Raw genomic sequence first — 24,076 nt, 5'->3', positions numbered from 1 at the left:
AAAAGAAGGTAGGGTAACCACAGCTCTCAAATCAAATTTGTACAGCTAACTGAATAGAAATGAGCCAATGGCAAAGCTTTGTTGGACTGGTTTATCGGTGTGTCATGAAGCCTACCTGTAAGATGCTTCATATGATGTATATTTTTAATTTTATTTAGTAGATCCTTAATGGAAGGGGTTACATTGTTTCCGTTTGGTGACTATTTGCTTACTGTTTGAATGTATGTGGCTCATTTCTTGGGTGGGTGGGGGTTAAAGTGGTACTAAACCCACAAGTAAACCTATATTATATTGCAGCTTACTAAATCTTATATGTGGTGTCTGCATTTGTTTTCTTTTTTAGGCCATCTTTGCCTTATTTTTCAGTTGGTAATCCAGCAACCAAGTCTGTTGTTTTTCAAAAAAACAAGCTTTTCTCCAGATGTATCAGTTCACAGGGATGAGACAAACTATTTAACAATAGCAGTGGTGCTTACAATGATCAGCTCTTATTTATTCATGTAAAACCTTTAGCCTAAAAAGAAAAAAAAATGTTAATGTATCTAAATCTGATGGTACATTTAATGCTACCCTCCACTCAGACCGACAATGCTGCTGTCCAGAGCCGGCCCCTGTACTCATTTATCCAGGGTGGTGTCTCTATAAGGCTGGATTCACACCTATGCATTTTTAGTGCTTTTTGCAGATTTGCACCACAGAACGTGTTCCATAGGAAACTATGTTAAGTAGACTGTAGTAGAAATCTGCAAAATGCAAAAAAACACTAAAAATGCATAGGTGTGAATCCAGCCTAATACAGGAGGTGTGTTACTAGCCAGATCACCAGGTGAAAACAGAGGGAAAAAAGCCCAAAAAAAGAAAACTAATATAGCCACCACATCTAATGATTGGTAAGCTGCAATATATTACATTTTTGGTTTGCGTATTATAGCACTATAAGCCTTGGATTGGGTAGCCTAATAATTGTGTACAGGTCTAGAAGTGTATCTTTGTCCATTAGCTTTCTCAAAAGTATTGACAAATGTGGGCAACATCAGAAAACATGAGGTACAGAACTCCAGTTGGTGGCACATCTCAAGCATCTCTCTGTCATATTTGGGTTAATCCAATATAGTATCTCTGGGGTGTAGAACCACTGTATTTTTATGTATGCATTTTCATGCATATAGAGCTTTTATTAGCTCTGTTCAAGTTTCCAGTGGTAGTTCATGTCCCTGCACTGTTTCCCTTTTAACAGTATGTATGGATGTGTATTGTGCTTTGTGCAATATTTTGTAGATTTTGGAGATCAGGCCTTTAGCTGTTTTTCTGTTCGAATTCTTTCAAAGTGGGTAAGATTTAGAAAGCATAAGAATTTCGAGAGTATATGGACGTAGTTTGGCATTTGTAAATTGCTATAAAAGGAGGATTTGGGAAGTTTATATCTGTCTTGGATAACCATAACCATAGTTAACCAGGTAGCCATATTTATAAAAAGGACTTTGCCATGGACATGTCATATTGGACAAGAGGACTAAATATATATAAAGGAAAGAAGATACAGGTGTACCCCACTTTTAAGTACACAATGGGGTTTATTTACTAAAGTTGGAAAGTGTAAAATCAGGCTCATTTCTGCATAGAAACCAATGAACTTCTAACCCCAGCTTGTTCAATTAAGCTTTAGTAATAAAACCTGGAAGCTCATTTTTTTTTATGCAGAAGTGAGCCTGATTTTGCACTTTCCTGCCTTAGTAAATAAACCCCATTGTGTACTTAAAAGTAGGGTATGCCTGTATTAAGGAGCTTGGCTTTGTGAGTTTGAATTCATCTTTGCACTGCCTCCAGACCTTTAAGTGAAGATCATTGACAAAAGAAGATTATGTTCTCATGAGAGTAAGGATGAGCCCCACGTTATGAAGTTTGGGTGTATGTGGGGTATTTTTTTTTCTTTTTTAATTTCAGTTTACTTGCTAGGAGAGGAGTACCACCCAAGAGGAAATGTGGGGACAAGTACTATTTGTTTAGATTGGGAACTCCCAAACCACCATTCTCCTTCAGGACATACATAAAAAATTCCTAAAGTCTATATTTTGTGTATACACAAATAAAGTTTAACAGCTATATATGGAGTTTTTGTATGCCCTTCTAAAGGATTTTTTCTGGCAAGGTTAGGTTGTAAAATAATTTAAAAGCCTAAAGAGTATTGACAATTTGTCAAAAGCAATGTAGCCAAAAAGGAGATGCGCCGAGTCGTCTATCCGTTTATAGTTTGAGAGAGTTCTTTAAATAATGCTTTGCGTCTAAACATAATAAGAGATTGTCAGTCGAATTCCAAGATATTTTATCAAATCTGCAAATCTGGGATAATAAGTGGGATGGCTTTCCCTTATACACCAAGAGCAAGCTGAACATGCATAATTCTTTTAGCAGATTGGGTAATATGGTGATTGGTTGGGTATGTGTGAGCTACAGTATAAGTCTTTGGCAAATAATGAAATCTTAAAAGATTTATAATGCAATGGGACACCTTTACTGGTCAGATTGTTGGGAATGAATGTGGGCTACTAGAAGTTCAGTACAAATCACAAAAAAACAGAGGTTTACGAGGGCAACACTTGGCAGGTGCCATTTAGGAGTGAGATTGAGCTGGATGCCGAAAGGTGAAGTTTATCTGGAGCGGACAGAGGATAAATGGTCCCTTTATCCATTTGTGTTGTAGGGTTTAGATCATGAAGGTCCAGCTGAAGTGCCCAAACATCTTTTCAGCATCAAGGCTTGACACCAAGGCCTCTTCTGTTTGTTAATTATGCAAACAGTGGAAAATTTTCCAGTTTTCAATGCAGTAAGACTGAATGGAAATCCACATAGGTAGGTGATGTTGTTGTAAGGTATACCCTTGAAAATCAGGGCACAGCTTCAACTTAAAGTTGTGATGGATGAAGGAGATGAAATAGGTAATATAGGGTAACTGCCTTTGTTCTTTTTGGAGCATGTTGCCAAAAATGCCTTGGGTGTAGAGGAGAAATCGTCAGGTCCTGGCTCAGGAATGAGGTCTTCAGAAAGAATAGCTGCTGGATCTGCTGCGTCTTTGCATATCCATCACATTCTTCTGGGACATTGGAAGATGTGGGCAAGGTTATGCATCAGACATGCCCAGAGAGATAGGCAGGGGCGTAACTAGAAATCACAGGGCCCCATAACAAAATGGTGTATGGGCCCCCCCCCCTGCAAACAGCCCCCGTGTGTTTAATGGGCACAGTGGCTGCGTTTGATGGGCACAGTGGCTATGTTTGATGGGCACAGTGGCTGCGTTTAATGGCACAGTGGCTGTGTTTGACGGGCACAGTGGCTGCATTTGACAGGCACAGTGGCTGCATTTTAATGTGCGCAGTGGCTGCGTTTAAAGGGCACAGTGGCTGTGTTTGGCGGGCACAGTGGTTGAATTTAATGGGCACAGTGGCTGCATTTGTGGCGTACTATGAATGGTGGGGTGGCCGCGGCCTCTGACATCACTGGTTGCTAGGCACCGGGAGGCCAGTGATTCTAGCAACCAGTGCATTCAAGAGGCAGCTTCGGCGGCTCTGCGCCTCTTTTCTGCAGCAGCTTACAGCACCGGGAAGCGCACCTGCCTAGGATCGGCCCTGCTCACTGGGCCCCACTCGACTCCCGCATGGGTCGCTATGGCGGTAGTTCTTTTTTTTTTTTCACAATAGGTTTTATTGATGAAAATAAGTAATAACAAAGGTGACAGGGAAATAATAAGGACATAAAGCGAGTTAAATATGAGTTTTGACATTAGGCAATATTTCAATATGTAACAATATAAATGATAGCAAGGTTCTATTACAATCAAAGTAATCTTGAAATAAATATATTGATACTATTATGATGCAGTAAAATAAGAAATAGAATGAGGACCACTTAAGACTAGTATCATTGGCCACCAGATACCCGAATCAGAGGGTCGGCGGTAGTTCTGCCACTGGAGATAGGAAAGAGGTTCCGTAGTCCTATGTCCTCTATAGAATAGTTGGCCAGGGCATTTTTGGCGTGTTGGTCCCACCAGAAGTGTATGGGCTCCAGATTGAGGTCTGTGAGTCAGGTTTGCAACTGTGGGTGAGGGTTCACTGTGATTTTTTATTTTTTTGCTTTTACCCAGTGGTATGATTGCTAAGCCAAGTTTTTGCAGGCTACAATTGGAACATTGCTAACTTGTATGCTACATGTATTCTTTGGTGAAATAAAAAGACATTGACAGTAGTGAAGCTTATGCAATATTTTAGATTTGGGTATAAGTCTAATTTAATTCTTTCTGCACATAACTTGAGTATATAGTATGTGTTGCCTTTTTAGAATGACTTCATTTGTCCTCACACAATGCAATACTTAACAGCCCTACTACAGCACCGTGTATTTTTCTCGGAACTATTTAATATTCTATTATCAATAGTAAAGAATTGGAATTTATTTTAGGAGATTAGTACTGCAGTTTAATTGTATTAGTGTTTAAATGGAAATGGATTTGTTAATGATTCAGTAACAAATACATGTGAATGTAACAAAGGCAGTGTTAGTCATAGTGCTACTGAAAATAGTAACACTGGTAATGAGAGGGAAGGTTGCTCATTGTAGCCCACAATAGCTGTTTTAAAACTATTATCTGAAAATCACTGCTATTTATATACCGAGAGGAGTTTCTACTTTTCTAATGAAAAATATGTATTCTTTAAATCCACAGAATCTCTGCAATGTCCTTTGGGAGAGACATGGAACTCGAACATTTTGATGAGCGTGACAAAGCGCAAAGGTACAGCAAAGGGTCCAGAGCGAATGGTTTGCCAAGCCCAACCCATAGTGCCCATTGCAGTTTTTACCGAACCCGTACTCTGCAGGCCCTGAGCTCAGAGAAGAAGGCTAAGAAGGTCCGATTCTACCGCAATGGTGACCGTTACTTCAAAGGGATTGTCTATGCAATTTCCCCGGATCGCTTTCGGTCCTTTGAGGCTCTCCTGGCTGATCTGACCAGAACTCTTTCTGACAATGTGAATTTACCACAAGGAGTGAGAACAATCTATACTGTGGATGGAAATAGGAAGATTATCTCCATGGATCAGCTTGTTGAAGGTCAGTTTAGCCTTTTGTTCTCAACAGGGGTATTGACTCTTCAGTGTATATAAACCCTAAAACTGAACGTATCCTATTTTCTCCCTTTTACTCTGTTAAATATACTATAGAAAGCATTTTGTTATGCTCAACAAGTATGACAAAATACCTATTGATCTTGACAGGAAACTTGTGAGCTGATAACTTCCTGTGCTCTCTGCCTGCACTGCTACCAGTTAGATTGCTCCCATCGCTATTTATTACCTATGTTATGGTGGGGGTAGGGAGTGCTCTGTGGTCCTATCCTATGGTTACGACGCTGGTTCTCCATATATACAGTATGGTAGGTGAGCATCTTCACCTTATACCAGGAATTTTGTTATTACAGAAAAAAAACAAAATGAAAAAAAAAGCTAAACTAATCATCGTCTCTAAAGACTAGTAAATTGCAATACTGTATAATATATTTGTGTTACAGTCATGTGTCTTATTATCTCAAATGTAGAGTAAAAGAATGCCTGGAAAGAATAGATATTCTACTTACCTGTCTCGCTACCTGTGCCTTGGATCTTCACTCTTTGCAAGAGCTATGGTGCCTACAGGATCCTCTTTATCCAACAAACTCAGGGGAGGACAGGGGACGTTTGGTCTAGAGGAAGCTAAAACCTAGTGGCCATTTCATGTTGGGGACAGATTCATGAGTGCTAAAGAATGTGTATCACGTAAAGTGTGCCAACGTGGCCTAATGAATGGTGGGTGGATGTTCCTATAGAACGGTGATCTCCAAACTGCAAACCTTTGCTTGCTTTTACTGGCCCTTTACACATTATTTCTCCCACTGATATGAAGCGCTATTCCTCCTACTGCCACCTACGATGAGGCGTCATTCCTTCCACTGATACCAATGATGGGGCCCTATTCCCCCCCCTACTGACCACAGCCACCATGTCATTTTTTTTACTCCCACTAACCACCAAGCCTGAGGCTATTTTTTACTGACCACCATGCTGCATCTCAGTTTCAGGGTCTTGGCAATCTTCTAACTTAGGCCGTCTTTATGTAGAGCAACAATTATTTTTTTCAGATCCTCAGAGAGTTCTTTGCCATGTTGAACTTCCAGTGACCAGTATGAGAGAGTGAGAGTAATAACACCAAATTTAATACACCTGCTCCCCATTCACTCCTGAGATCTTGTAACACTAATGAATCACATGACACCAGGGAGGGAAAATGACTAATTTGTCCCAATTTGGACATTTTCACTTAGGGGTGTACTCATTTTTGTTGCCAGCGGTTTAGACATGAATGGCAGTGTTGAGTTATTTTGAGGGGACAGCAAATTGACACTGTTATACAAGCTGTACACTCGCCTCTTTACATTGTAGCAAAGTGTCATTTCACCAGTGTTGTGACATGAAAAGATATAATAAAATACTTACAAAAATGTGAAGGATGTACTCACTTTTGTGAGATACTGTATATAATGATGAACAAATATCATTGAGCCCAGGTTTTCACCAGTGCGCCTTTGAAATCACACTACTTCAGTGCGATTTCAAAGCTGCCCTATCAGAATGATTTTGCCATTTCATTACGGCCTTCAACTTCATTTAACAGAAGTCAATGGGGGTTGGAAAATACACTTTGCACTGAAAGTGCACTTGGAAGTAAAGTCACTGTAGATCCGAGGGGGACATGCAAGGAAAATAAAAAACAGCATTTTAGCTTGCACATGATTGGATGATAAAATCAGAAGAGCTTCCACTCATTTCAGATCTACCCATTAGATTTAGAGCGACTGCACTTCCAAGTGCATTTTCAGTGCAAAGTGGATTTGCCTTTTGTAACATAACCTCCCATGTACGGTAAGTTTCAATGAAATTGCAAGTGCAGGAACCTATTTCAAACTTGACTTGAGTGGCAGTGATCTGAACTGATCCATTGCCGGCAATGGGGTTCAACTTTTCATGCGATTTTGAACTGTCAAATTGCATGACAAATCGCACTGATGAGAACCAGGGCTTACTGCAGGTCCACTTCTGAATGATGTCTGAAAGGTGAAATACTTCCACATAGGGCCACCACTCCACCATATCTTATCAATCTGGTCCACATAGCAAATGCCCCCCATTTCTGGTCCTCTCCTGTCATGCATTATATTGAGAAACTAAACATTATAAAGTACTTCATGCATTATAATGGTTATTCATACATGACACAGAACCTCATGTATTATAGCAGTCATCTATATATAATACAACACCCCATGCATTTTATTTGACCCCTATACATGACAAACTGCACACATTCCTGGGCATGTCAGAATTCTGTTCCATCCCATGCAGTGGTTACTTCCGCTGGCCCCTACATCAATGTAGGACACAGTAATGATGTACATATGTGCTAGCAGAAGGAACCATAGTGCTTAGCTGGGGCCCTGAAACCCACCATCCCCAGAAGAGGAATCTGTGGGCACCGCACCTCTGGAAGAACATCGGCACCCTGGACAGTGGGACAAGTAAATCATCTATTCTTTGCAACTGAGTTTCTTTTTTTGCATATTAATTTTGTGATAGTGTCACATTGAAGTGGTGAATCTGTATTCCTCAAACGTTAAAAAATAAATGTTTTGCCTAGGGGGGGACACAGCATGATGCCTGTCATTTATTTTAGTAGTTAGAAAACCCTGTTCTGTGCCCTTCTCTGATTTAGTCTTACGTTTATACTGGAGCCTCGCTGTCCCCAACTTCATGGCTAAGCATTGCCAACTGCCATTCCACTGTCCAATTATAGTGCACTTACTGGCCATCTAGGCAGTTCTAAATGGAACTAAATCAGAGAGGAGCACATGAATGGTTTTCTGGCTTATAAAGATTTTAGGCTTTTTATGGTATCTGCTCTTAGGCAGGAATTGTTTTTAAAAAGTGCAATAAGTTGTATGAGTTCACTTTAAGAATTGTTCTTGTCCCATAGTCAACAATCAGATTCAAAGGTTTATGTTTCAGCTCGCATTTTTCAAAGTGTGTGTTTTAGTCCCCGTCCGCACCGGTGCAATTAGTCATGCTATTTGATAGTTCCAAATCGCATGACAAGTTGCACCCCATTGTCAGCAATGGAACCATTATGAAAAAGGTATAGACTTCTGTTGTGTGAAGTTGCAAGCTGCAATGAAATCGGCAGTGCAAATCGCACTAATGTGTGGCTTTTAAATCGCGCTGAAGTAGTGTGATTTTAAAGCTGCACCAGTGTGAACAGGGGCTTAAACTGATTGTTGGATGCAGGGATCTATAATACGGCCACTACTGAACATGAACCTGTGCATTGCCCATGCATGTTTGCTTGAATACCCCACTCTTTGGCAGCAAATACATACACGCTTTTTACTCTTCTGTCTTGCCATTCAACTTCTGGAAGCCAGGAAAGATAGCCATATGTAAGCTCATGTCCACTCTCCAGTCTAAGCTTACACAGGGTTATCTGTTTCTCTGCTTCATGTTGTCACTTGAGTCATTCATGTGCTCCTTCATATCTAGAAGTATATTCTTCACTCCTGGGCTTTAATGTAGAACTTTGGCCCCATATCAAAAAATATATGTGCTGCAGCACTTAAAGTGGTTGTAAACCCTTACAACACACTTTCACCTACAGGTAAGCCTAGATTAAGGGTTACCTGTAGGTGCTGTAAATATCTCCTAAACCTACATGGTTTAGGAGATATTTACAATTCCCCGTACGAGGATTTCTTCGGCGCATGTACTGATGTACTCAGCGCATGCACACTATAGAAGGGTCAGGGCGTGCCATTTTCATTAAACGACATGCCTTGACTGGCGGCTCCCGCGCGCACGCGACTCCGGCCAGTCACAGAGCCGGAGTCCGTGACCCCGGAAGGAAGATAAACGCTTCCAGTCGGCAAGGAAATCAAGGACATCGCTGGCTCCTGTGTCAGGTAAGTGAGCCCTTTATGCTTTACCTTTGCAGGGAAACAAAGAGGAAGTAAACTCATCAGCTTCCTCTTTAATTATAAATGCATTTGCACATTCAGTTTTCTCTTGGTCTCCTTGCAAAGTCCCACAAATACATGTTGAGTCTGCCAGTGAAATTTACCTATGATGAGGTGTCAACAAGGCTGCGCTGCTCCTGAATTAAGAGCAGAGTTGCCACTCTCATTTAGGCCATTCCTGCTAGCATTGTAGTGGTATGGGCAGATGTTGCAGGGGCATAGCTATAAGCATTGTTAGTGCAAATTCATAAGCCTCTATTATTATATTATTATTATTATTATTATTATTATAATACATGATTTATATAGCGCCAACAGTTTACGCAACATTTTACAATGTCGAGGGGGGACAGCACAATTATAGTACAGTTCAATACAGAAGGGACAGGAGGGCCTGAGGGGAATGATTTGATGGGGTTGTTAGGTGGGTGTAGGATAGGCTTCCCTGAATAAATGAGTTTTCAGGGATCTCCTAAAGGTGGACAGGTTAGGGGCTGATCGGATATACCGAGGCAGGGAGTTCCAGATGATAGGAGAGGCTCTGGAGAAGTCCTGAAGTCGAGAATGAGAGGAGGTAACAAGGGAGCTAGAGAGCAGGAGGTCGTCGGAGGAGCGGAGGGGATGATTTGGGTGATATCTGCAGATGAGGTTGATGATGTAACTGGGAGTGATGATGTGGGTGGCCTTGTATGTTGTGGTTAGCATTTTGAAATTTATACGGTGGGGTAGGGGAAGCCAGTGAAGGGATTGGCAGAGAGGAGCAGCAGTCATAGATCGGTTAGTGAGGTGTATGAGTCTAGCAGCAGCATTCATAATAGACTAAAGGGGGGATAGCCTGCACAAGAGCTACATAAGAGTTGTAGTAGTCAAGGCAGGAAATAATCAAGGAGAGAATAAGTTGCTTTGTGGTGTCATTAGTCAGGAAGGGTTGAACTCTGGAGATGTTGCGGAGGTTAAGGCGGCAGGATTTAGCCAGTGATTGGATGTGGGAACTGAAGGAGAGGTCAGAGTCAAGGATTAGACCCAGCACCCTGGCATGTGTGGAGGGACCAATGGTTGTGCTTCTATACTGTCAATCAGTGCCTAGCCACATCTAGTCCTACCCACTGCGTTTTTGAAATGACAGCACTGCCTCTGTTACTGAAACCCTCCCATTGTGGGCTGCGGTGGGAGGTCAAACTTTAGTGTGGACAAGTAATGCTGCAGCACTCCTATTTGTAAGGAGGTCCTACTTTAACATGCAGGCCAAGCTATCTAGAAAATCTTATAGTTGCAGGAGTTAAGGTAAACTGTTATACTGTACTATATATTGTAATATGGATGTCATCCATCCTCATTTTTAGGGATCCATTCTCCTGAAATGGGAGACATTATCTCTTTCAGCCTATAGTAAACAATGCACAGCACAGGTGCCCACTCAGCAATCACCCTGTGCAACCCAGCAATTGAAATTACAAAATGGCGCCACTGGTGCCACCTGCATGTTAGAGGTAAAGCTCACTAGGCACAAATAGGCACACAGCTCTGGAGGCACCATTTTGGAATCTGGATTGATGATTACGCAGGGTAGTTGTTCAGCAGGCACCCATGCCCCGCTAAAATGTTTTTGGCGTAAAAATCTATCTGAAGATAGTTTTTTATTTAGGATACATTAATCATTTTGTTTATTTAGCATGAAATGGAGCATAGTTATGTAGCATGAGGCTGTATATTCTGCAATATTTACATTTTTTGTAAACTCATTCAATGAATTCAAGATCTGCAAGCTGAGATAGCATGCACTGCATTGAGATAAACCAAAGTTTAGGAATATTCCTTTACCCCATTGTTTTGCAACTCTTTGTACACTACAAACTGTATGACTGAATCGGTTCTAATATCACTGTTTTATTAACCTGACAGTTTATTTTTCCAAATGGGAAACCTTCATTCTGTTTGCAAATATTAAAGATTCTAACTACCAGCAAGAATAAGTCCTTACATTAAAAGAGCAATCGTCATTTCAGATCCATCATGGCAGTGCCTTTTAGGTGGCATCCACTCACCTGCTGCCGCCATGTCCCTCACCTTGTTGTGTCACTGCCGCATCACCAGTCATCCCATTAAAGTGAATGGGACTTTCGGTGAGTCAACAGCGGGTCAGAGGAAGAGCCGTTGTGGGACAGAGATGACAGTTGCTCCTTAAAAATTATGATTTATATTGAGTTGATTTAAATCAAGTTTTTTTTACTAGTGATTTAAATCGTGATATAAATTGGCTTGATTTAAATCAAGTCCACCCTGTCTTCAACAAAAACCTATATTACAAATAGAGGTGAACCACTTTTTCTAAAAATGCCAGATTGTCATGCTGACCTAATGTGCATAGGCCCGACTTTAGAGAAAGTAATTTAACTAATGGGGTTAGCAATGGTAGTTGCCTTTTAAAGTGATTGTAAACCCTCCCCCACAACTTTGTCCCATGTAAATCAGCATAAAAACCCTAATGAACATGCTTGTAGATATCTCCTTACTTGCTTAGTATTGTTGTAATCCTTATTGTTCTGTAGAATGAAGTCACTGAGCATGCCCAGATCTCCCCTGATTTACGGCACACTCTCTATGTCTTATCTATCTGTTATCAGGACTTCCTACGGCACACCACTGAATTCTGCTAATCACTCAGAGCTTCCTCCTACACACCATGTGACCATGTGACCTCACATACAGTCTAAACTTGGCCATTACTGCAGTCTTAGCTGAAGCTGATAAGTCTGACAAAGACATCGGCACAAGTAAATACTTTGAAATAAACAAGTGAGCTATGAACAGGGAAGCAGGGTTGCCATAGAAATGTTGGATTGAGAAGGAGGCTTGGTTAACCACTTGAGACCCGCGCTATAGCCGAATGACGGCTACAGTGCGGATCTCCTTTTCCGGGACTACGTCTATTGACGTAGTCCCGTGCACGAGTGGCCTGCGTGCCCCCTGAGGGGCGCGCGCGGCGCGCTCTGTGATCGGCGAGTCTACGAGACTCGCCTGATCACCGATCCGTGCAAGGGATCGATCCCGACCCCTTATCACGTGATCAGCTGTCAGCCAATGACAGCTGATCATGTGATATAACGGAGCCGGTAATCGGCTATTATTCCTCCTCGCGCTTACAGCGCGAGGAGAAAAAAAAAGCCGATCACCGGCGGCCGCGATCGGGATATCGGTCCCGATCACGGCCAGCCCTGCCAGTGCCCACCTGCCCCCTGCTTTGCCTGCCTGAATAAAAAATGTGTCCCCCCTGTCAGTGCCACCCAGCAGTGCCCATAGTGCCACCCAACAGTGCCACCCAGCAGTGCCACCCAGCAGTGCCCACAGTGCCACCCAGCAGTGCCCACAGTCTGCCTCAACAAAGGTGCTGCACCCCAGTGCCACATATCCGTGCCCAGCAGTGCCGCCCATCAGTGCCCATCAGTGCCCAGCAGTGCCGCCCATCAGTGCCCAGTAGTGCCACCTATCAGAGCCACCTATCAGTGCCACCTATCAGTGCCCATCAGTCCCATCTATCAGTGGTACCTATCAGTGCCCCTTAGTGCCACCCATCCGTGCCACCCATCTGTACCACCCATCCGTGCCATCTTATCTGTGCCCGTCTTTGCCCATCAGTGCCGCCTTATCTGTGCCCATCGGTGCCACCTTATCTGTGCCTATTAGTGCCGCCTTAACTATGCCTATCAGTGCCCACCAGTGCAGCCTATCAGTGCCCACCATTGCAGCCTATCAGTGCCCACCAGTGCAGCCTATCAGTGCCCACCAGTGCAGCCTATCAGTGCCGCCTCATCAGCGCACTTCAATGAAGGAGAAAAATGACAAACAAACTATTAAACATGATTTATTTTTTTATTTTTTTTGCATCTTTTTTTGTTTGTTTAGCAAAAAATAAAACTCCCAGCTGTAATTAAATACCACCAAAAGAAAGCTCTATTTGTGGGAAAAAAATGATAAAAATTTCATTTGGGTACAGTGTTGTATGCCCGCGCAATTGTCATTCAAAGTGCATCAGCGCTGAAAGCTGAAAATTGGTCTGGGACTGAGGGGGGTTTAAGTGCCCAGTAAGCAAGTGGTTAACAGTACAGGAAGTGCTCAATGTAAGGGCGGAAATACACTCCACTGTGGACTCAGAAAACAATACTTAAGATGGCACTTCCTTACCCCTGGAAACAAGTTTTTTAAAGTTTCTTTAAACAGTAATATGTGATTTGGGCTGGATTACAGTGGCTATAGTCTGATAATTACTTATTATAATGGACTAAATGAAAAGAAGCATCAGAGTGGGAGAGTACTTCCTCTTTATGTATTAAGTAATAATCAGATCCTCAGCTTGGTCCATGCCGTTGCAGTCTGTAAACTGTAAAAAGTGTTTGAGCCAGGTTTCACCAATAGAATTTCCTGATGCTCACAATGTGCAGCAAAGCAGAAATGATCCTCGTTTCATTTGCATTCATTTGCTAAATTAGACCAGTAAAATTTGGCTTGCAGCACTTAGTTTTGCTTAAATAACTGGAAAATATTTGCGCTTCTCCCCATGGCTATACAATTCGTATAAAATGTTAGTAATGAATAAAATATATTCTGAAAAGTATATTGAAACAAAATAACCCAATTTAAATATATTGCAGCTTACCAGTCCTTAGATGTGGTGGCTGCATTCATTTAAAAAAAAAAAAAATTTCAGGTCTAGTTATTTTTTTTATATTCCTGTTATTTCTGCTAGAATCCATTTTTCTCTGTAAACCAGAATCTCAAACCATGTTTGCAGCTTTCCCAATTTTTTTCTGTGAACTACAAAACGCTGCCCCCCGTGTATTTGGGAAAAAGAGAGCAAAGGTGTTTGTAGTATTGTACTAGGGCAATGATGGCAAACCCTGGCACCCCAGATGTGTTGGAACTACATTTCCCATGATGCTCAACTACACTGCAGAGTGCATGAGCATCATGGGAAAAATGTAGTTCCAAAACATCTGAGGTGCCAAGGTTCACAATCACTGCCCTAGGGTGACAACACTGCTCCTTCATAGATACAGTGAGTGAGTGTTGTCAACCTACACAGGAAGTGTGTTACTGGCAGGATCTCTAGGTGAAAATAAAGGCAAAAAACTAAAAAAAATAAAAATAATAATAATTCAGCCACCACATCTAAGGTCCTATAAGCTGCAATATATTACATTTTTATTCTTGAGCGTAATTATGTTTTAAGCTTTGAAACTTAGCAAAGGACCCAGGCAGATAACGTAAAAAATTCTAGTTGATTATGCTGTGCTATGTGTAAATCTTCGTTATATTTTCCACTGTATTTAAAGCGGGATTCCACCCTAAAGTGGAACCTCCACTGATCGGATCCCTCCCCTCCTCCTCAAAGACAGGTATTTTCACCCACTTCCGGGCATAGACTCCCGTGGGAGTCTACGCCATTTCCTGCCCTGCCGCGCTGTCTGCTGGGACACACACGGGTCCCAGTGACAGCGCGGAGATTTCCTATTGCGCGGCGCGGCTCGCGCATGTGCAGTAGGGAACCGGGAAGTGAAGCCGATTCGCTTCACTTCCTGATTCCCTCACCTAGAATGGTGGCGACAGCAGCCGAGGGCCGAGCGATCGATCGGCCTCGGCTGCCGGCATCGCTGGAACCCGGGACAGGTGAGTGTCCATTTATTAAAAGTCAGCAGCTGTAGTATTTATAGCTGCTGGCTTTTAATATTATTTTTTTTGGTGGAATCCCTCTTTAAGAAGTTGAAACACCTTGACATTCACTCTACCTAGAGTGTGCTGTCCAGTTCTGGGCACCAGTCCTCAGGAAGGATGTACTGGAAATGGAACGAGTACACAGAAGGGCAACAAAGCTAATAAAGGGTCTGGAGGACATTGGTCACTCTGGAGAAGAGACAGGGATATGATTTCAATTTACACTACTATACAATACTGTACTGGTGACCTCACAACAGGGATACAACTTTTCTGTAGAAGGGAGTTTAACAAAACACATGGCCACTCATTAAAATTAGAAGAAAAGAGGTTTAACCTTAAGCTGCGTAGAGGGTTCTTTACTGTAATGTCCTGTACAAACAGTCGGACATTCCGACCACAAAATCCATGCGATTTTTTCCCACAGATTTTGGCCCAAACTTGTCTTGCATACACACGGTTTCACAAAGTTGTCAGAAAATGTATCTTTGACTTTTATCTTTGTTTGCCTTGTCGAAAAAGACAATTTACAGAGTTCAATAGCTCCAGCTGAAATTTATACGCAAATGAATGAGTCAGTGACACCTCACCCTAACTTCAGTCCTAGCTTCCTGCTTTCCTGTTAGACTACTCCATACAAAGCTTCAGTTGGATAAAATAAGTCTTTTATCCAAAACCTCTTCTGCTATCTTTTCTCTTAGAAAACCCATAGGGTTGATTTCCTAGAACTGGAGATTGCAAAATCTGGTGCAGCTGGTCATGATAGCCAATCAGCTTCTAACTTTAGCTTGTTCAATTGAGCTTTGACAAAAAAAATGGAAGCTGATTTGGTTTCTATGTAGAACTTCACCAGATTTTGCACTCTCCAGTTTTAGTAAATCAACCTCAGAGTGTTCAGTGATTTCTGTGTCATGGAAGCACCCTGTAATAAACGTAATGTTTAAAATTAAAATACAAACCAGTATTGTTTCAAAGTGTATGCATGGCTCATTTTATTTTGTTTGAATGGAACTGGTATGGATTAGAACCCCTGTCAGTTTTTTTGCTGTCTGTATTCCTGCTGGGGAGATCCACCCCTCTATTTTTTCTGATTATCATTGTCACCAAGCCAGGCAGTGAGGGGAATCCAAAATGTAAATGAAAAACATCACATGTACATAAGTATTCACAGACTTTTCCATGACCCTCAAAACTGATCTCAGGTGCATCCCTTTTCCACTGATTATCCTTGAGATGGTCCTGCAGCTTGATTGGAGTCCACCTGTGGTAATTCAATTAATTGGACATGATTTGGAAAGCACACACCTGTCCTATATAAGGTCCTACAGTTAACAGTGCATGTCAGAGCACAAACCAAGCCATGAAGTCCAAGGAATTGTCTGTAGACCTCCGAGACAGGATTGTATCGAGGCACAGATCTGGAGAAGGGTATAGAAAAATGTCTGCAGGATTGAAGGTCCCAATGAGCACAATGGCCTCAATCATCCATAAATGGAAGAAGTTTGGAACCACCAGGACTCTTCCTAGAGCATGCCACCCGACCAAAACTGAGTGAATGGGGAGAAGGTCCTTAGTCAGGGAGGTGACCAGGAACCTGATGGTCACTCTGGCAGAGCTCTGATGTTTCTCTGTGGAGAGAGGAGAACCTTCCAGAAGAACCACCATCTCTGCAGCACTCCACCAATCAGGCCTGTATGGTAGGGTGGCCAGACGGAAGCCACTCATCAGTAAAAGACACATAGCAGCCCGCTTGGAGTTTGCCAAAAGGCACCTGAAGGACTCTCAGACCATGAGAAACTAAATTCTCTGGTCTGATGAAACAAAGATTGAACTCTTTGACCTGAATGGCAAGTGTCATGTTTGAAGAAAACGAGGCACCGCTCATCACCTGGCCAATACCATCCCTACTGTGAAGCTGGTGGTGGCAGCATCAGGCTGTGGGGATGTTCTTCAGCGGCAGGAACTGGGAGACTAGTCAGGATTGAGGGAAAGAAGAATACAGCAATGTACAGGGACATCCCTAATGAAAACCTGCTCTGGAGTGCTCTGGACCTCAGATTGGGGCTAAGGTTCATCTTCCAACAGGACAATGACCCAAGCACACAGCCAAAATAAGATAGGTGTGGCTAAGGGACACCTCTGTGAATGTCCTTCAGTGGCACAGCCAGAGCCCAGACTTGAACCCGTTTAAACATGTTTGGAGAGACCTGAAAATGACTGTGCAACGATGCTCCCCATCCAACTTGATGGAGCTTGAGAGGTCCTACAAAGAAAAATGGGGGAAACTGCACAAAAATAGGTGCCCCAAGCTTGTAGCCAAAGGTGGAGCCAAAGGTGCTTCAACAAAGTAAATATTGAGCAAAGGCTGTGAATATTTATGTACATGGTATCTTTTTTGTTTTTTATTTATTTTATTTTGAAGAAAATAATGAAATTAAACCATTTTGGAACAAAACAAAATGTGGAAAAAAAGTGAAGCGCTGTGAATACATTAGAGATGCATCAACCCATCTACATTAAAAAGAAAAGGTTTTGTTGATACGTATACACTAAGCTGTGCTTTTTGCAAAAGAGGAACTCATGAAATTATTTTCAGGTCTTAGGGAATCACTGCTGCAAATGATGATACCCACAACTCATAGTACACTTGGGTGAGCAGTAAGTTGTAGTATAAAGCAATATAAAGAAATAAGAGAAAAAAGAATGTTATTATTTTCACTAATTATATTAAATGAAACAAACAATGACAAATGATGGAATTATGAGAAGAAGAGCAGATAGTGAATAGGGAACTCCCAGCAAGCAAATGGGGAAACCTAGGATTGGTTGAACCTTGGTTGTGAATGACTGTTCTAAGCTCACTATAATTTGTGATACCTCCGATAACTTATTAACCAGTGAGATAAACTCACTCCATTTGCTTCATTTTCAAAACCTTCCTAAAAATAAGGACATTGTTGAAGGGACACTGTTGCCCTAATCAAAATATGGTAATACTTACCTCTCTGGAGTGTGTCACATCCTAACTGTACTTTCCAGAGGAGCTACGGCAACTAAGAATACTCCGTATCCCACACAGTTCCAGGAGTATCATTCCCTGCTGTGGTTCCATCCACTGGGCCTACATCACTACGGAGTACTCCCATAAGTGTGTCAGATGCTGAAAATTCCTCAACTGCTCTAGCTCTTGAATTGAAGTTAGGACCCGCCACCCACCAGGGAGCTAAATATTTTAGTTCTTGCTGTTGCCATTATTTGTATTTTTTTTTGTGACAGCAGTTTCTCTTTAATTGCATGTTCTTAAGTCAATAAAGCTTTCTAGTTGTGGATTAAAAGATACACTGCTGAAGCTGAACTGGATTCATTTACTCCTCAGTGATCTGTCATTCAGGATGTAAATTACTCATAGCACCTCAGTAATCATGACCACTTCATTGGTTTACTTCTTGTAATCGGATTCCAGTACATAGTCACTACACACCAGAGTGTATCGATAATTCATTAGCCAAGGTTTACAGTTACACTGGATAACTTTCCTTCAGATTTTGGACTCCGTGTATTGACCTACTTTACTGTGCATCTGATTACAGAGAGGGAAGTTGGCTACTAACGAAAAATAATATTAAAGGCTGCTACACAGTATACATGGAGTCAAGTGGGCTTTATCACAACTTCTTATACTGTACTTTTAGGGTCTCCAATGGCAGGATCTTCCTGACAAATTTCTTGATCTGTTACCTGTCGTCATAGAGTATTAGGTCAAAATCAATATGTGAATACTCCAGCCTAATCTCTACACCAAAGTTCTTTGTGTCCAAATAAGCAGCTGTTAATTTTACAAAGAAATTATCAGTAATAAAATAATTCAAAATTCTTACCAACATAATGTCACAATAACCAATTGCATAAAAATAAATATTTTAAGAAAATATCCTTTGGAAAATAAATACAATAATTATTTGGTTATGTATTATAACATAATTAACCTATATCCGTGTGCATATATGTTCGTTCTTTCTTTCCCAAATCCTTGATAGTCAAATATAGTCCACTAATTGAATCCAAAGTATAATTTCAGTACTCATCATCAATCATTTCACAATTCAATCCTTAGTGTCATATGTGCAAGTTCACTAAATGCTCACCTCCAAATATTTAGCTATTAATCCAATAGGTCAATGACAGCCTTCCCCTTAACAGGGTGATAAACCTCGGTAACCTCCTCTCCACTCCCGGGATGGAGAGTTGTCTCCAAAGAATCTCTGATATACTCACCAGATCGGCCTTTTTCCCTTTAGAATTGACTGCTCTGAAATCCACCTTCATCCGAGCCACCATTTAATGCTATCAAGATAAATGCAATAACATCATAGTGCTTTCTGTAAACGAACCATACACTTTTTTTAAAAAACAATGAAAGTAAAACTCACATTTATATGTGCCCTATACTGATGCACAGCGATAAAAAGCTCTGTGTTTGCCCTTAAAAGCACCTGAACATCAGCAAGACCGTTCTCCTGCTGCATGCCTCACTTCCTGAAACAGCAGGATCACGTCACCAGCTCAACCATACACGTTACGTCACAGTCAGGTGCCATCCATAAGGTGAAACACATTAGATGGGCCCTCTTCCATGGGTGGAGATCAGACTGAAGCCAATTGATATATTCATGACAGTGGTACACAATAATAGAGTGTAGGAATGCACCATTTTGCTGTGGACTAAAAAGTGTTAGTAAATGCTCACCTCTCCTGCTACATGTGATGTCAGATTCCACCGTAATGAAGAGAAAATGCTGCCCAAGATCCTTCAGAATTCATTCCTGGGAGTGTCCTGGTCCCCCCACTACACTATGTGGTTCACCTTGTTTGCTCCTTTATCATTAATGTACTGTATCTTATAGTGATGTAATCGTTGGTGGGAGGAATTTCTGAGAACAGCAGGGGACCAAGACATCTGCACTGCAAGAAGTGTTGAAATCTAAAGATACGATGTATTGCACCTGACCTGACACCTTCCTTTACTTTGACCCCCCCCTCCCCTCTTTTATTGCTTTGCTTGAGAATTGTTGTGTTACATTAGACAACACTACATGGACCTCAAAGCACTGTAATACCAAATGTGTGTTTCTGTAACTTTTTGCTGCACCTTTAGAAGATGTCACTGGAATCAGAATATCAAACATTGTAACCCCCTTTTTTTTAAATCTGTGACTTTTGAAATTTTTCCTTCAACAAAAATTTTGAATGAGAAAAACTATGCATAGGAGAGTCAGTTATCCATATTAAGAGGTACCAAAACCAAAGGAAAGACCCGTAATGAAAATGTGTACCTTAATTACACAACATTAACATACAATACATATATGCCTAAAATTGTAAAATATTTTTATTGTAGTTAATTAAAAATTATTTTTAATTTACTAAAGTTCTTTATTGCCACTTCCATGCCAACAGTCAATAGTTATCGCTGGATAAAATCAGTCAATCTCGTTATTGGTGGTATAAAATGTTATACTGAATCCAATTATTTCATCCCAAGATCCTTCTTCAAGACTTTTATTGGGGTATAATCCAGCCATGATATCCCCACATTTCACCAATGTAAGTAAGCTGAAATGCTTTCCTGCTCAGATGGGCCTAGGCTAGGCAGGGCTCCTCCTAAACAGTGGGTTGCTCTGATTCAGGATCTCATCACACCAGTGTCTCTCAAGAAGATTGACTTATTATCCAGCGCTAACTATTGAGTGCTAGCGGGGAATAGAGACCACCTAAATATACTGATCATACAAACGTCTTTTAGTCACATGTTTTTGAATAAAGTAGAATAAAAAATTTATTTTTTAAACATAAATCATTTAATATTGTGTAAGTAAGGTATTTAATTTGAATTCTAAAGATCCTCTAGATGGTGCTTATGTTGGCATCTGGTGGTGCAGGTTGTGGGGATGGTGTATAATCACTTTCTTCTTTCCAGGGGCCAAATGCTTTCTGGGACACTGAAACCTCTCTGGCATATGGCAAAAAAATATTTTCTGACAAAGTTCTCAAGAACGCTTTGAGAATGATATAGAATGATATGAGATGTTTATTTTCTGAAAAGTGTGCGCCCAGGCTTGATGTGGCCCTTTGCTTGCTTTTATCTGCCATTTGGGGCACTTTTCCTCCCACTGACGTAACCAACGGGAGACATTTCTTCCCACTGATTTAAACCATTGAACACTATTCCTTACACTGACACCAAAGATGGGGAGCAATTCCTTCCACTGACACCAACAATGGGGCAATATTCCTCCCACTGACACCAACAGTGGGGCATAATTCCTTTCACTGATACCAACACTCCACCTCCCACATAATGGCACTCCGCCTCCCACATAATGCCCCTCCGATGTTGGGGCATTATTCCTCCTACTGACACCAATGATGGGACACTATACCTCCCACTGACACCAAAGTTGGGGCATTATTCCTCCCAGTGACGCCAATGATAGGACACAATGAGGCTGATATAATCAAGCTGGAGAGTGCAAAATCTGTTGCAGCTCTGCATAGAAACCCATCCTCTTCCTGTTTTTTTTTTGTCAAAGCCTAATTCAACAAGCTGAAGATAGAAGCTCATTTGCTACCATTTACAGCTTTAGTAAATCAACCCTAGTGTCTTCCAATGACACCAGCAGTTGGACATAATTCCTTCCACTGACATTAAAAATGGGGCACTAGTCCTCCCATGGACACCAACAATGGGGCACTATTTTTACCCTGACACCCACTATGTGGTGTTATTCCTCCCACAAATACCAATGATTGGGAACTATTCCTTCTACTTACTGCAGCTGCTATGTAATTTTTTTGTTTTTTTGCTGACCACCGAGCATGGGGATGGTTTACTCCCACTGACGCTGCAGCATTTTCCACTCCCACTGGCCATAGTCCAGCCCCCTAATGTCTGATGGACAGTAAGGTGACCTTTTGTTTAGAAAGTTTGGAGACCCCGTTCTATATAAAAATAGCCAATAATTAACCTGCGCAGTAAATTAAAGGAGCTTACTGACACTATAAAGTGTCACCTTTACCTTAAATCTATAACGAAAAACCAGTGCAGTACTACCCTATTATAAATTAGCAATCAATTGCCAACTTAATTTAATATATAAATATGTGAATAACCAAATCAAAATACAGTGTCATCAATATAATACGGTAACCATAATAAAATATATAGTGCATCACATATCAGTGCATACAATAAATGTGCAACAAATATTATATATAAGCAAAATGAACTCTCATAGTGCTCACTGAATAGTTTTATTGTTTAAAAAAAAGTTAAAAACACTCGCAAAGTTTGGGTAGAAATAGCACATATAGTGCCTTGAAAAAGTATTCACACCCCTTGAAATTTTCCACATTTTGTCATGTTACAACCCAAAACATAAGTGTATTTTATTGGGATTTTATGTAATACAACACAAAGTGGCACATAATTGTTAAGTGAAAGGAAAATGATAAATGGTTTTCTACATTTTTTACAAATAAATATCTGAAAAGTGCGGCGTGCATTTGTATTCAGTCCCCCGGAGTCAATACTTTGTAGAACCACCTTTCGCTGCAATTACAGCTCTTTGGGGATGTCTACCAGCTTTGCACATCAAGAGAGGCAAATTGTTGCCCATTCTTCTTTGCAAAATAGCTCAAGCTCTGTCAGATTGGATGGAGAGTGTCTGTGAACAGCAATTTTCAAGTCTTGCCACAGATTCTCAATTGGATTTAGGTCTGGACTTTGACCGGGCCATTCTAACACATGAATGTGCTTTGATCTAAACCATTCAATTGTAGCTCTGGCTGTATGTTTAGGGTTGTTGTCCTGCTGGAAGGTGAACCTCCGCCCCAGTCTCAAGTCTTTTGCAGACTCTAACAGGTTTTCTTCTAAGATTGCCCTGTATTTGACTCCATCCATCTTCCCATTAACTCTGACCAGCTTCCCTGTCCCTGCTGAAGAAAAGCACCCCTACAACATGATGCTGCCACCACCATGTTTCAAGGTGGGGATGGTGTGTTCAGGGTAATGTGCAGTGTTAGTTTTCTGCCACACATAGCGTTTTGCTTTTATGTCAAAAAGTTCAATTTTTGTCTCCTCTGGCCAGAGCACCTTCTTCCACATGTTTGCTGTGTCCCCCACATGGCTTCTCGCAAACTGCAAATGGAACTTTTTATGGCTTTCTTTCAACAATGACTTTCTTCTTACCACTCTTCTATAAAGGCCAGATTTGTGGAGTGCACGACTAATAGTTGTCCTGTGGACAGATTCTCCCATCTGAGCTGTGAATCTCTGCAGCTCCTCCAGAGTTACCATGGGCCTCTTGACTGCTTCTCTGATTAATGTTCTCCTTGCCTGGCCTGTTAGTTTAGGTGAACGGTCATGTCTTGGTAGGCTTGCAGTTGTGCCATACTCTTTCCATTTTGGATGGATTGAACAGTGCTCTATGAGATGTTCAAAGCTTGGGATATTTTTTTATAACCTAACCCTGCTTTAAACTTCTCCACAACTTTATCCCTGACCTATCTGGTGTGTTCCTTGGCATTCGTGATGCTGTTTGTTCACAAAGTTTCTCTAACAAACCTCTGAGGGCTTTACAGAACAGCTATATTTATACCGAGATTAAATTACAAACGTGTGGACTCTATTTACTAATTAGTTGACTTCTGAAGGCAATTGGTTCTACTAGATTTTAGTTAGGGGTATCGTAGTAAAGGGGGCTGAATACAAATGCACACCACACTTTTCAGATATTTATTTGTAAAAAATGTTGAAAACCATTTATCATTTTCCTTCCACTTCAAAATGATGTGCCAATTTGTTTTGGCATATCACATAAAATCCCAATAAAATACATATACGTTTTTGGTTGTAACATGACACATCACAGGACAATACAGAACACACTCCTCCAGCTCACACAGTATGATGACATCATCAAGGTTGGGCTTTGTCCCTTTATGTGGTTTTTCCACCAGCGGAACTTTTTCAGAAGGTTGGAGCACACTTTAAAACGTCTCTTTTCCATATAAACACAATTATACACAATAACAAAGTATACATAATCGGGGGTTACTATGGATGGTAAGGTGGCCCACGCCATGTTTTTTTTGTAAAAGTGAGCTTTTAGAAAACAAATGTTGATTCTTTAGTTTCAATATTTATATCGACTTTTATAGTAATGAACAAACAAAAGGCAAACGGCATGTGTAATACATTCGGACATTGTCAAGAAAATC

At 41.1% G+C, this 24,076-nt stretch overlaps 1 protein-coding gene across 4 annotated transcripts in view; it reads left to right on the top strand.

Moving 5' to 3' along the window:
* The window catches only part of DCLK1 (doublecortin like kinase 1), a 551,424-nt gene that overhangs the window by 55,676 nt on the left and 471,672 nt on the right, over positions 1 to 24,076 (top strand). For all 4 annotated transcript variants that reach the window (XM_077484138.1, XM_077484139.1, XM_077484141.1 and 1 more), the window contains exon 2: positions 4,721 to 5,106. In XM_077484138.1, the coding sequence (XP_077340264.1) occupies positions 4,731 to 5,106 (376 nt within the window). In that variant the 5' untranslated portion in view covers positions 4,721 to 4,730. The remainder of the gene's footprint in view (positions 1 to 4,720; positions 5,107 to 24,076) is intronic.

The sequence above is a fragment of the Lithobates pipiens genome, unplaced genomic scaffold, assembly GCF_037356315.1.
Source record: "Lithobates pipiens isolate NorthernLeopardFrog02 unplaced genomic scaffold, aLitPip1_a1.2 Scaffold_16, whole genome shotgun sequence".
NCBI lineage: Eukaryota > Metazoa > Chordata > Amphibia > Anura > Ranidae > Lithobates > Lithobates pipiens.
The sequence above is the reverse complement of the archived record's forward strand: the minus strand, read 5'-3'. Positions and strand labels throughout refer to the sequence as shown.